The sequence below is a fragment of the Papaver somniferum genome, chromosome 2 (assembly GCF_003573695.1).
Source record: "Papaver somniferum cultivar HN1 chromosome 2, ASM357369v1, whole genome shotgun sequence".
Taxonomy (NCBI): Eukaryota; Viridiplantae; Streptophyta; class Magnoliopsida; order Ranunculales; family Papaveraceae; genus Papaver; species Papaver somniferum.
The window spans coordinates 46,415,101-46,427,517 of NC_039359.1; the positions used below are offsets into that span (position 1 = coordinate 46,415,101).

General features: G+C 36.1%; 1 protein-coding gene across 4 annotated transcripts; it reads right to left on the reverse strand.

The window, feature by feature from the left end:
• Positions 1 to 9,325: 9,325 nt before the first annotated feature.
• LOC113347546 (nucleosome assembly protein 1;3-like) lies at positions 9,326 to 12,048 on the reverse strand. Of its 4 annotated transcripts, none has more exons than XR_003359048.1 (10): positions 11,890 to 12,048; positions 11,275 to 11,367; positions 11,057 to 11,093; positions 10,909 to 10,970; positions 10,653 to 10,825; positions 10,402 to 10,570; positions 10,256 to 10,299; positions 10,078 to 10,152; positions 9,785 to 9,923; positions 9,326 to 9,639 (listed from the first exon to the last, which is right to left on the reverse strand). XR_003359048.1 is itself a non-coding variant. In XM_026591226.1 (10 exons), exons 6-10 carry the CDS (start codon positions 10,522 to 10,524, stop codon positions 9,594 to 9,596), a joined length of 360 nt encoding a protein of 119 aa, XP_026447011.1. In that variant the 5' UTR covers positions 10,525 to 10,570; positions 10,653 to 10,825; positions 10,909 to 10,970; positions 11,057 to 11,093; positions 11,275 to 11,367; positions 11,890 to 12,048; the 3' UTR covers positions 9,326 to 9,593. The 4 variants fall into 4 exon arrangements, 2 of the variants coding, with proteins under 2 accessions (XP_026447011.1, XP_026447010.1); XR_003359047.1 differs by having other exon boundaries at positions 9,326 to 9,645; XM_026591226.1 differs by having other exon boundaries at positions 9,785 to 9,856.
• Positions 12,049 to 12,417: the final 369 nt, after the last annotated feature.

Sequence of the window (12,417 nt, forward strand, 5' to 3'; positions counted from 1 at the left end):
CCTTGTCTTCTTCTTCTTAACCGTTGAATGAAACATAAACCAAATCAACCCTAGTTCTATAGCTTCTCCAATGGGGTTGTGTGTCTTTCCTACGTGGCACTACAAACAAGACATCTCCTTTCTATTTGTCGCTTAATTTTCCGGAAAATCGGGTGGAAAAAATATTGATGTCCAGCCCTGCTATTCTTTGACCTCTTCACTACCTAGTTATCAACTTGAAAAAAATGGATTCAACTTAATATTAAGGTTTTATTAGGTTTTTCTCCCTGATAAGCTTTGATTTTATTCGTAAAACTAAAATTGATCGAAAGAGCATAAAAGGAAAATGATAGGAATAAAAGCAAATGATTGAAAAGTGTTGGAGTTGCAGAACTACTGCATCACGATTCAATTGATTGAAGAGCGTGAACAGATGATGATACTCTAGCTGTGTGATTAGTTGGACTTTATGCATCATATGATATTCATTAAATTTCTGTTGATTATAGTTACGATCTAATTCCTTTCGTAAATCTTGTCATGTATAATTCTGAATCTACCTAGAAACTACAATTGTTCAAGAATTTTTGAATTGAATGAAATGAAATTTTAATTTATACGAACTTATGTTTCTGCAGTTTTATTTCTAGGTTGTAGTTCTAGGAATTATCATGAAGACGTATTTCCAAAGCTTACTCTCGATCTTTCTCAAAAAAAAAAAAGCTTACTCTCGATGCAATCGAAAAATCCCTAAACCTCCATTAATCTTTTTTGTACTGTATCATTATGGAACATGTATATCACGATTAAAAATGTTAGTATAGGATTGCAGGTCATCGGGTCATTTCCAGAAATGTAACAACCAAATACGTGACCCCAATTAGTTCCAAAAATTATATACAGATCAAATATGGTTGATCCAAATTACTCGTATGCTCGTATGATTTTGATTTTGTAACCCCAGGCACGAAGGCAAACATTTCTTAAAGAAATGGAAGAACAAAAATTATTATAGTTCTGATTTAAATTAAAATTGTTATTAAATAAAATTAAATTATTTTTTATATAAAAAATAACTGACTAAGATGGGAAGACATCCTCTATGTAAACCTCTAGAACAAGAGGTTGAGCAAGAGGATGTCTTCCCATAACTATGCCATGTCATCTATACACTCATCATAGAGGTTACGATTGGAGAAAGAATTTAGGAATTTCGGATGTGTATCCTAGGTGTACTAAGATTTTTTCTCTCACACACATCTCATTGGAGAAGCTCTTAGACTGTGTTTGATAGGATTTAATTCTGTGGAATTAGCCATCTTTTTATGGAAATAGCATGTTTTTCGTCATTTGATTGAATACCTATTTTCATGGAATTGCAAAAAACTGTGGCCTAAAATATGTTTTAAACTCAATTCGGTGGAATTTCTTGGAAAGTCTTTTTTTGTCTTCCCCAGAAAACTGATTCCGTGGAAACACTATCCTCGGAATTGTTTCCTTTCTCTGATATCAAACACAACCTTAAAACTATTCTCCTTTAAAATACCCATAATGATCTCGATCGGATCTTGGAAGATAACAATTAACATCAGAAAGAAAAAAAAATCTTTAAGAATTTTATTTTTGAAGGTAAAATCTTTAAGAATTAAAGTTTATGTTATGATTATTTCTTCTTCATTTTCTTTGTTAGAGAGAACACTTCATCTAGATTTTTTCTTCTAGTTCGAAATTATTTGAGATTTCTTAAGAAATATGCCAATTGATTAGTAATTTTGATTGAAAACTTGAAGCTTTTGAATCCATGCAACTGATAGAGGAAGGGGAAGAGAATGTGTTTTGTGAACACGTAAATCACGAAGGCATCTATAAGTTCACAAACAATGTTCGCACTCTAAATACAGACTCGCACTGATAACACAATGGCATTGATTCCTTGGCTCCAAACCTTCGGGTTTATCATAGCATCATCGAATAACATCGCGAGGGGCGTTTACGTAGGGGAAGATAAAGAAAACGAAGCATAAAAGTAAAACTCATGGAGCGTTAGGCAAATATAAAGTGCTGAAATGTAAATAAGACTGGGACGTGGTTCAGCACTAAGGCCTACATCCACGGGGTTGTTGTTTCACTATATACTTGATGGTTACAAAGAGAGTCGAGTGACTTTGGGGTTTACATAGATCTGTATATTGTAAGAGCAACCACAATCATGAGACAGACCAAATACCAAAAGCCAGACTAAAAGCCAAAAAAAAATGGTATTCTCAGTGTTCAAGCGCAATGGGAGAGACTAAAATTTGGTGAAGCGTAACTTATACGAACGCTTGATGAAAGACGGAACTTATACTCACGTTTCTTGATGGAGCGTCTTTATAATATGCGTCTGAGTGAAACGGAGGTATAATGCGCGCTTGATTGGGGCGTAGGTATAATTCACGCCGGACATGGGACGGCGATGGAAAGTGCGTCTACTGGGACGGAGATGAAAATTGCGTCTCACACATACGGAGATATAAAGTGCGTTTGGTTTGGGGACATAGAAAGTCCGTATGTTTTGGGCGGAGAGTGGGGCGTTACGGAAAGTCCGTCTGAGTGGGGCGTTTACGGAAAGTCCGTCTGAGTGGGGCGTTTATGGAAAGTGCGTCTGGATTCTGTCTTGGTCGGTGGTGGATTGCATGTTAACTCCTAATGAGGTTTTGAGCATAACATGAAGTTCTGATTATGTGTGGATTCACTGTTGTCATTATGTGTGGTTTACCATGAGGTTCGTATAACATGATTCTCATTATGCATGGATTCCCCGTTGGTCACACAGACGTACATTAAATTTACGTCTCACACAGGCGCTCATAATACATGCGCCCAAACCAGGCGTACACTAAAGATACGCCTACACACAGGCGCTCACAATACATGCGCCCAAACCAGGCGTTTTTTTATAACTGCGCCCCGTTGGGACGTACATTCTAATTACGCATGCTATGGGACGTATGTTTTATCTCCGTTTGGTCCGGCGGTGTTTATAAATACGCCTCATTCATACGCTCTTTATACATACGCCCGGTGTGAAGCGCTCACTATACAACCGTCTAGATTCATACGCTCACAATAACCCCGTCCCACTATAACTGATTTTAGTCTGGGTTGGAGACCACATTTGGTCTCAAACCCTAATTATCTGGACTAAATATAGCTTTAGTCCGTTCCATTACGGATGATTTTGAGACCAAATTTGGATATAGTCCCCAAATTTAGTCATGACTGTGGTTGCTCTAAAGGACTAACTTACACTCACAATCTTTCTCTCTCCTTCTCTTCCTCAATTTTCCGATCCCCTCACTCTTGGTGGAGAAGGGGTATTTATAGGGTTAGAGTGTGGGACCCATCTCTGAGGGCCGTTGGAACCTTATCTTCTTGTGTTTTGTGTCCATCACTCGGGGGTCTTCGTTCATTACTTCATCACGCAGAGTCGTCCTCGTTCGTTCCACGGGTTGATCGACACGTATGCTGCTCAGAGTGTTTAATGCGGGTAGTTGAGTCGCCTGCTCGTGTCAGGCAAGTGTCTTCTGCCCCTGTCACATCCATGTCAGTTCACCTTCTCTCCACCGTTGATCTTGGCTTCTTTTGGGGATGAGATAAAGTAACTCTTCGGGAGTTATTTGGTGCTCCGCAGTACATCGTGTTACCGGTACATCTTTTAACTTCTGCCCTTAGATTTGTTCGGGTAAAGATCTAACGTCGACGGGATGGGCTTCTTGGCTATGGGCGTGTGTCATCATGTTTTGATGACTTTGTCTGCATGTTCTCCACGTATCTTCCTATATACACGTGTTTGATGATGAAATATGTGCACACATGTTTAGTTGAAAGAGAACTAGAGAAAACCGTTTCTTTTGGATTTCCAGAGAGAGAACATTAAGAGCTAGCACTATGAAGAGCATCATCCCTTCCCTATCCCTCTTTATCTCTCAAAATAAAATAAAAACATCTACTATGATCTTTCATATCCCTACATGTGTAGGGATGTCACCCCCTTTCCCTACATAGTGATCACATCTGATCCCACTTGTAGGCAAGGTTTGAAAAACGGCCGTTTTTTCCGAAAAAACGTCCGTTATAACGCTCACGCCCATATACCGTGCCCGTGAGGCTCACCAACACGCTTACCTAAATAACACCGATAAATAGGAAAAAATGGCGTTATTTAGACCCGTTATAACCGTTTTCACACCTGTGATTACCGTTTTTCTAAAATTAATATTTCAGTTTTTTTCTTCTAAATAACATTTTAACACACGTTTTTTACACCGTATTTTCCGTTTTCATACCGGTTAAACCCGTTTTTAAGGAAAAAAAATTTGAGTTGGAGAAATTCTTATACAATTTTTAATTTCAAACTTACAACTAAAATTTCATAAATAATCATTAAACACTTCAAATGTTATAAACTTACAATAAATAACCTAGTGACAGTAGTGCTTGAAATTTTAAACTTAGACAAACCAACTTGTACCGGCATTTTTTTTCGACTTATTCAAGTATTTTCTGTTTTCTCGACGATTCTCAGTTGATTCCTCCTCCTCTTCCTCCGCCTCATATTCGTTCGCGTAATGCATTTGGCTGTCGTAGTTAACAGTATCGTCATCTTCATAACCATAGTCTTCTTCCTCATTATCATTACGATTATCTACTTCATTATTGATATTAATATTGGAATTATACTATTCATTAATTCCTCGGGTATCTTCTTCTGGACGATCTTCAGTGTAATGAGAATTGTATATGGGATTTTCATTTTCATGACCTTGTGTATTGTCTCCAAATGTTAGGTTACCAAAGTCATAAACAAAGTTACTCACTGGCAACCTTTGATATCAGATTTCAACTTCTGGATCATGCCATTCGTATGGTGGAGGGAGAGGCTCTGGATTATTAGCTGCTTCCTCTTCCAATTCATATAACCAATGTTCTTCCTGAGGTAAAACTGGTGTTTCATCATCCCCTGCTATCCAATCAAGCATATTTTCATCTGTCAGGAGGCTATGAACATCGTGGACATCGATGTTATGTCGCTTTGCTTTACCTTGGACTCTTTGCTGCTCCAATCTTAAATTGTACTGAACATATACCAAATCGTTTATTCTTGACGAAACTAAGCGGTTGCGTAGTTTGGTGTGAATTCTTTCAAACACACTCAAATTCCTTTCGGATCCAGACGATGTGTTTGTCTGGCTTAGTATCTTTACCGCGATCCTCTGGAGTGATGGAAACTGAGCACCGTATGACAACCACCAGCTTCAGGATCACCTTGCAGAGCAGCCAATCTTGCTGATGGTGATGCAAATTGGCCTTGCATCATTTGCATTCTTCCCGCCTAAAAATATCAAAAACTGTGAATAGAAATTCATATAATTACGAAATTAATTGTTAATAAAAATTCACACCTCTAGCATGCATGTCGCTTGTTCTTGAGGGCTACTAATCATTTTTGATATAACTTCACTGAGACAAATTTGGGGCTGAGAAATTTCATTGTTGATGAGATTGGCTGTTGGGTTGTAGATATAATATGGATTCAGAAAATGCGCTGCAGCATGAAGAGGAGAACTCAACTGATCTTTCCATCGTCGGTTAATCACACCTACAATAGAATTATTTCGAGTTTTACCCAAACCCCTTTCTATAGTTTCCACACATGTAGCAAGTGCATGAAACAAATAACCCATGGTAGGTTTATCTGAATCCAAGAAACGGATCATTTTCAATAAAGGATCACTTTCACATAGCAATAAGTGACATATATCAATTCATCATGCCATTTTTTTTATAAAGAAACAATGATTTTTTACGTGCCAACTGATTCAAGTTGATGGACTATTTAATTATGAATATTAACATTTATTAAAACATTTCTTAAATAAATGATAATAAAATGAACAAAAAATCTATATTTCTTAAAACATTTCTTAGATAAAAATGAAACATTTATTAAGTAAATATACGTTAATAGAATGAAACATTTCTTCACTTAACATTTCTTAAATATTTCTCAAACATCATGAAAGAAAAAAACATCGATATTTCTCAAACATCTATATTCACTACTCTAACATCATGAAAAAAAAACGATAATAAATAAATTAATAACGTATTAATAAATTATATCTCTAATTGAATGAAAAATCTACAAAAAATAATTAATATTACCTCTTAAACTTGTATTTGAGAAATTCAAAATGTAAAGCATTCATTTGAGCAAGAAGCAGAGAACCAGAGGTATTGATTTCATTTCAATTCTCTTCTTGTCCTTTTAAAGCATTCCTTTGGGCAAGAAGACATAATAGCTAGCAAATAGAAATATTCTTGAAACATTTGGAATCTCGTTGCATGCGTATATAAGCACAGGCTAGCTATGTCTTTGATCATGAAACCAACTACTCTTTTTACTTTTTTTTTTTGTTTTATTTCTTGAACTTTTGAGTATGAACTCTAAAGTACAGACCACATGTAGCATATAATGTACACACCTCATTAGCATAGAAAAAACGTCCAACAGAAGAATCAACTTTTTCCCGGCATGTTTTACTTCTCCCAAAATTCTCCATGCTAGGTTGAGAATCCCTATTAGTATTATATTGTCCTCCCATATCTACAGACATCCTAGGTGCTTGGTGTGGTGTACGCATTGAAGAACTAGGTATGTCCATAGAGGCCTGTGGACGCTGTGATGTACCTTCTCCGGCATTAGTATTCTTACTTTTTCGTCCAAAAAGGTTCTTCAACTTCGATAACCCGTCCATTTTATTTTGTGTTACCGGCGCTTGTTCTTCTTCATCTATATCATGCACAGGGTTCCACGGTTCATTTTCATACATATCTTGAATTTCTGTATCTTCATATTCAGTTTCTGGTACTCGTTGCTGTTATTTTTGTTTCTGTCTTGCACCCATACTTTTGCTAAATTTTTAATCTCAGGTGGCACATGCATGCAGGGACTAATTGTACCTCTTTGTTGTGCCAAATGCATTTTGAAACGCGAAATTCCCGCAGACACTTCTTTTTCACAAAAATTACACTTCAACTTTTTACCATCACTCATTACAGTACAATATGCATGAAAAACATCTCGTTTTGCAGATGTTGATCCTTCCATTATATTTTGTAAGTAGGAAATTTCACATAGCAATAAGTGACATATATAAATACAAGTTAAGTGGACATATTCCATCAATATAAAAATGGTTAGAGTAGCATTATAATTAGAAATCACAAGTTGCATTAGTCATTTACTCAACTTGAATATTAAAAGTTGAAATTAAGGATCGTGTAGCCTCTCATTTTTTCATGATTGAGAACAGGAATACAAACATACCATACATCAATTCATCATGCCATTTTTTTATAAAGAAACAATGATTTTTTACGTGCCAACTGATTCAAGTTGATGGACTATTTAATTATGAATATTAACATTTATTAAAACATTTCTTAAATAAATGATAATAAAATGAACAAAAAATCTATATTTCTTAAAACATTTCTTAGATAAAAATAAAACATTTATTAAGTAAATATACGTTAATAGAATGAAACATTTCTTCACTTAACATTTCTTAAATATTTCTCAAACATCATGAAAAAAACATCGATATTTCTCAAACATCTATATTAACTACTCTAACATCATGAAAGAAAAAAACGATAATAAATAAATTAATAACGTATTAATAAATTATATCTCTAATTGAATGAAAAATCTACAAAAAATAATTAATATTACCTCTTAAACTTGTATTTGAGAAATTCAAAATGTAAAGCATTCCTTTGAGCAAGAAGCAGAGAACCAGAGAACCAGAGGTATTGATTTCATTTCAATTCTCTTCTTGTCCTTTTAAAGCATTCCTTTGGGCAAGAAGACATAATAGCTAGCAAATCGAAATATTCTTGAAACATTTGGAATCTCGTTGCATGCGTATATAAGCACAGGCTAGCTATGTCTTTGATCATGAAACCAACTACTCTTTTTACTTTTTTTTTGTTTTATTTCTGTAACTTTTGAGTCTGAACTCTAAAGTACAGACCACATGTAGCATATACTGTACACACCTCCAAATGCAAAAGAAAAAGATAAATCGACTCCCTGACTTCCCTCTCTCACTCTCTTTTTCTCTAGCTAGTCTCTGACTCTCTTCCTGTTGCATTCCTTGTTGGTTAGTCTTGTAGCAAGTAGTTAAGAGCCTAGGAGTATTATTTGACAACAAAGTTTTGACTGCTTTTGAATCCGAATATGCATTATTGAAATATTGGGGAATGCATTGAACTATTCGAGTGACAACTTGAACATATCAAGTGGATAGTGATAGTATGCGTGTATAAATATTGTCGGTAGACGATAACTACAATGCATTGTTATAAGTCATAGACTTAGGGTTGTGAATTTTACTAGATATCCATAAATTTGTATGTTAAAAACCCATAAACAAATAAATTAATTAAACCAAAAAAAATGAAAAAACGTAGTAACAACGTTATTTAGACCCGTTGTAATCGTTTTCACAGCTGTAATTACCGTTACATAGGAAATTCAGATCACAAATTATTTATTTTTCTTATTTAACCGTTATCACACCCGTTATTTTAAAAAAACGTCAAAAAAACGCGTTTCATTCCTATATAACGCGTTTTTGACCCAAAACGTGCTCACACCCGTCAAAACACGTTATAACGGTCACGCCTAGTACCTGTGACCTGGGCCGTGACCCGTTTTTCGAACCTTGCTTGTAGGGAAGGAAAATCATACGACTACTGAGTCATTATTTTACACTTTACGTTTACTCGGTAGCCGTAACATTTGTTTTTAGTTTTTAAAGTTTTACCTTAAAATTTTCCCTTTTCACTCTTTTATCCTATTAAAACTCTTTTTTTACCTATTATATCTCATTTTTACCTATTACATATCTTTTTTTTTACTCTAATATCTTTTTTTACCTAGATAAATAAACTCCCATAGAAAAAAAAAATACAACTACTGAGTAGCCGTTTCATGAAGGAAAGAGAAAAGAGAGAATCAAAATGAAGTTGTCTTTCTTGTGCTATCCCTTCCCTACATTTAAGGGATAGGGAAGGGATAGAGGGCACCATAGTGCTAGCTCTAACGAGAAGGCATAGCTAAATAAGCCGGACTCTGATTTTCGAAGAAAACACCGGATCCGCCCACTTATAATTATTGGGCTTGGGCAGGGCGGAAAAGCCCATGACAGGCTATCAGGCGACCATGGGCTCCTTCAGACCCAGTCGGTACATGGCAGGCTTCCGGGAATTCTGTACACCCTACAGTCTTGTCGTGGAGGAAACAAACATGCTGTTAGTAATTTCTAGAACTCCAACAAAACATCCAATCATTCAATCCACTACAAAACGTCAAGTTGCGCCTAACATCCACAAAATAAAACCACCCCTAAAATTCTCAAGGACAGGTAGGAGTATATTTATTTTTTCAGACGATCCGAGACTTCAAAAAACGATCTTCTCGATTTACTCAGCTGCCGGTACACCAAGCTGTCCTTCTCGATTTAGTCAGCTGCCGGTACACCAACCTCACTAAAGCTTTCACTCTAGAGGTCACTCCCCCCTTGCTGTCCTTCGCTGGCTGGGGCTCCACTGCAACTGAAAAGTAGATGCGTTCAGATATAGCTATTTACTTAGTTGACATAACCACCACCGCAGTTGAATAAATTGAATTTAACATGAATGGTGAACCCAATAGAAAGGAATCGAGCAAATAGACAGACCAATTTATCTTTACCTTCCTAGATTTGATGGTTGTTTTGTGTCATCCGTATCAAACCACGACACAACATTGCCAGAGATGGTGGAACTTTAAAAAGAGGAGAACAAATTTCAAACATTCAACAAGATGGATAAGGCTTCAAGAAAATCTGCAACTGTATAGGAGTTATATAATAAAGGAACATGATAGTCTCAATCGACTTAACATGAACCCAATAGAAAGGAATTTAACATGAACCTGATAGAAGGAACTTAACATGATCCCAACAGAAAGTAATTGAGCCAATAGAGAGACCAACATAACTTTACCTTTCTAGATTTGATGGCTGTTTGGTGTCGTCCATATCATTTCCATCATAGAGGATGATGTCCCGGATGGCGGTTCTTTAAAAAGAAGAGAACAAATTACAAACATATTCAACAGATGCAACAAGATGGATAAGGTTTCAAGAATATCTGCAACTATAAATAAAGGAAATCAAATTACCCAACAAGATAGTCTTGACGGATTATATCCTCAAATTCTTTATCCTGTTCAGGATTGCAATCAAATTTAGAAAAAGGAAATGTATTTCAACAGTAAATCACTAAAACTACACATTTCTCAATTTCCTAACTGAATTAACAACTTACTGCCCCGTCCCAATCATTCTCATTCTCAGCGTCTCGTGGAGATTTAAAGAAATTGAAGAAACTGCCACGGTCTAGGCCAATCATCACCCCTGAATTTGTACCACACTTTCGCTTCATCCACATCACTACCTCTGTCACATTCTTCCCCTCAGTCCAATGAATAACAGTCCTACATAGTCACAATTTCAAGTAAGAGAGGAATAAACGATGACGGAGGTAACTGTTGTACAAGGATGTTGTGAGATGCTTACGCTTTTACATCTTTTGGTTTGTCATCACCGGTCACGTGATAAATTTTTGCAAGGACATCATTTTCGAAATAGTTATTAGCATGAAACTCGAAATCAAGCTGGAACCCCTTAGGAATCCTGCAGTACTTGATATTTTTCAGATATTTGAGGGGATCTTCATCCCTCCTTGTGATCTACATTTCAGAAAGAAAAAGTTAAACCAACAGTTCTGGCATTTTACTCCAACAACAGTATGAGTGGCAAACCATAAATTTACCTTCTCTCTTACTACTTTCTATGACTTCATCAAACTGAGCCAAGAACTGGGAGCAACATTCTCTACAGCAAGTACACACAAGTTAACAAAAACTCAAGAACTGCTCTGAAATTTTATAACTCAAAACAGTAATTAGGGTTTATTGTACCATCGACTTCGGACACATCATTCACAATCTCAGACCTCTGCAACCAATCCAACAAACACCACTTTCAGAGTTATTTAACAAATGGCAAACTTAACTATAATGAAGGCAGAGTCTAACATAAAATCCAACTGAGAGTAATGTTTTAGAAGCATTCAGCTAAATTGCTGAAACAGATGTTTCTTTCTGTGGATTAGACTCTCATAGATTAGATATTATACCATAGCATAAAGTTTTTCACACTTCTTCTGAAACTGGGCTTCAAGATCTGCTCTCTTCCTATGATAATTGGCTTTTAGCTTATTAAATTGAGTCTGCAACCAAGAAGCAAAATGTCAAACTCTCTTAGTTGATAGAATCAATGACCTGCACATATAACAGACTGTATACAGATAGGTGGGCATAAAAAAAAAGTCAATGTTTATTAAACAGCTTTTTCCCCTACAAAAGGGAGCTAGCAAGGGAGAAAACGATCCAACTACTCAAAGATTAGCTGTCTGTCAATAAGCATACCACAAAAATAACTACTAGAAAACAAACATTACGGTTATAGCATACCAATTTATCTAACTAAACCTCCAGAAAACTAAATTCCATGAAAAGAAATACAAAATCAAAAAACCCAAGCAGGAATAAACACTCATAAACCTAGAAAATCAATGTGAAGTAGAGAAAACAACAACCACAGGCCTGAATCTTTCTCAAACTCAGAATACAATTCTTAAACATTTGGTTTAGGCCCTTCAATTACATCACTAAAACAGTCACCAAAATTGAAACCAAAATATTCAAGAAAATAACAAAGAGAATAGCAAAAAAAAAAGATTAGGACTTACCAGAGGCAGGGCCTTCCGTTTCGATCTGATCTTCAGATATGACATGACAGTGATCACGATAAAGATAGACGGCGAATCCCTACAAAATCCAAAACCGTATAAAAGAAAAAAGAGGGCGTCTGGAAATAGGGAGAAGCGAAGGAAGTGAGATAGGTACTTCTTATCAATAAAAGAGATAGAGCTGAGAGAAGAGGATATACAATTATATATCTTACAAAAACAACGAAAATGATTCATACACAACGTTGTGTGTACCTTGCGAGCGAGGAGTGGGTCTATTTCTGCCCACACTGTCCCGATGCAAAGAGGATGACCTTCCCGCCATTATGTGTAGCAAAACCGCAAAAACAAATGATTTTATAACCATCTGACGGTTCTAAATGTACCTTTTCGATCCATCGACGGCTTCTATTCTTCTCGAAACGGAATATCTATCTTACGAAAACGCAAGGCCCTCTTAGGGAGGACCAAATTGCTTGGGGGTGTATTAATATTGGTTAGGACAAAACACTCTCAAACCTTGCACTG

Excerpts from the sequence above, each read along its gene's own strand:
- LOC113347546 (XM_026591225.1), bottom strand. The coding sequence starts at position 10,524 with ATGTGGATGAAGCGAAAGTGTGGTACAAATTCAGGGGTGATGATTGGC. Across the intron at positions 10,300-10,401 it reads AGAATGATTGGGACGGGGCA|GATAAAGAATTTGAGGATAT; the intron begins GTAAGTTGTTAA and ends AATCCTGAACAG. Across the intron at positions 9,646-9,784 it reads CAACCATCAAATCTAGGAAG|TTGCAGTGGAGCCCCAGCCA; the intron begins GTAAAGATAAAT and ends TCTACTTTTCAG.